Source organism: Nanorana parkeri, unplaced genomic scaffold, assembly GCF_000935625.1.
Source record: "Nanorana parkeri isolate BGI_ZX_2015 unplaced genomic scaffold, ASM93562v1 scaffold5221, whole genome shotgun sequence".
Lineage (NCBI taxonomy): Eukaryota > Metazoa > Chordata > Amphibia > Anura > Dicroglossidae > Nanorana > Nanorana parkeri.
The window spans coordinates 5,381-6,144 of NW_017311481.1; the positions used below are offsets into that span (position 1 = coordinate 5,381).

Genomic DNA, 764 nt, shown 5'->3' on the forward strand with positions numbered 1-764 from the left:
CCACACCGGGTATTTCTATGCTGCTAGAAACAGACTGGAAAGGACTTCATAGTCTCAGTTGTGATCTTTGAGGATGAATGATGTCACAGTACCAGCGGATGCAGAGGTGAGTGTTGGTTTTGTTTGAAGCTCTGTTACTGCTTGTGAAGAGTCTGTCCATAGTCCGGGCACAGGGTCACTTTAAGGACAAGGGGAGTCCAACATTCATAGAACGGAGGAATCAGCTGATCATTATATACATCTAATTGTACAATGTCTTCCAGATTACAGAACAATGAATGTGGTGCGTCTGGTGCTTTCCTTCTTAGTTCTATGCCTGACATGTGGATTCCTCATCCATCACGTGAAGACTAATAAAGATCACGACCAATTGGAGGTGGAGCCTGAAGACCTTTCTTTGCATGAGATGAAGTTATCTGTGATCCCTCCACCATTCTATTTTACTTTCACAACTTGAAGTCCAACTCCGAGCACAAAAACTTTACCGGGGTCACCACATTTCTTTGCCTCAAAAGTACCCCGTCATGCCGGCTTTCTTCTATATCTGCTCGTTTATATCCCGGGATTAGTACACATTACACTGTAGTCGCTGTGGCCGCTCAGATGTAAGCGCTGCAGTTCTCATAGACTCCAGCGCTGGGGCTGTGTCTCCGCCATTCACAAAACACACAGCCCCCAGGCTTCATTTCCCGAATGGCCTTCAGGACACAACATTGGGTCTCCAGTCATGTCTATTTATAATCTCTGGCTACACATTGCCGCTC

At 46.1% G+C, this 764-nt stretch overlaps 1 protein-coding gene across 1 annotated transcript in view; it reads left to right on the forward strand.

Moving 5' to 3' along the window:
• The window catches only part of LOC108804115 (cell surface glycoprotein gp42-like), a 5,587-nt gene extending 5,130 nt beyond the window's left edge, over positions 1-457 (forward strand). Inside the window, 1 exon segment of the mRNA XM_018575878.1 lies at positions 264-457. Coding sequence (XP_018431380.1) covers positions 264-457 — 194 coding nt within the window.
• Positions 458-764: the final 307 nt, after the last annotated feature.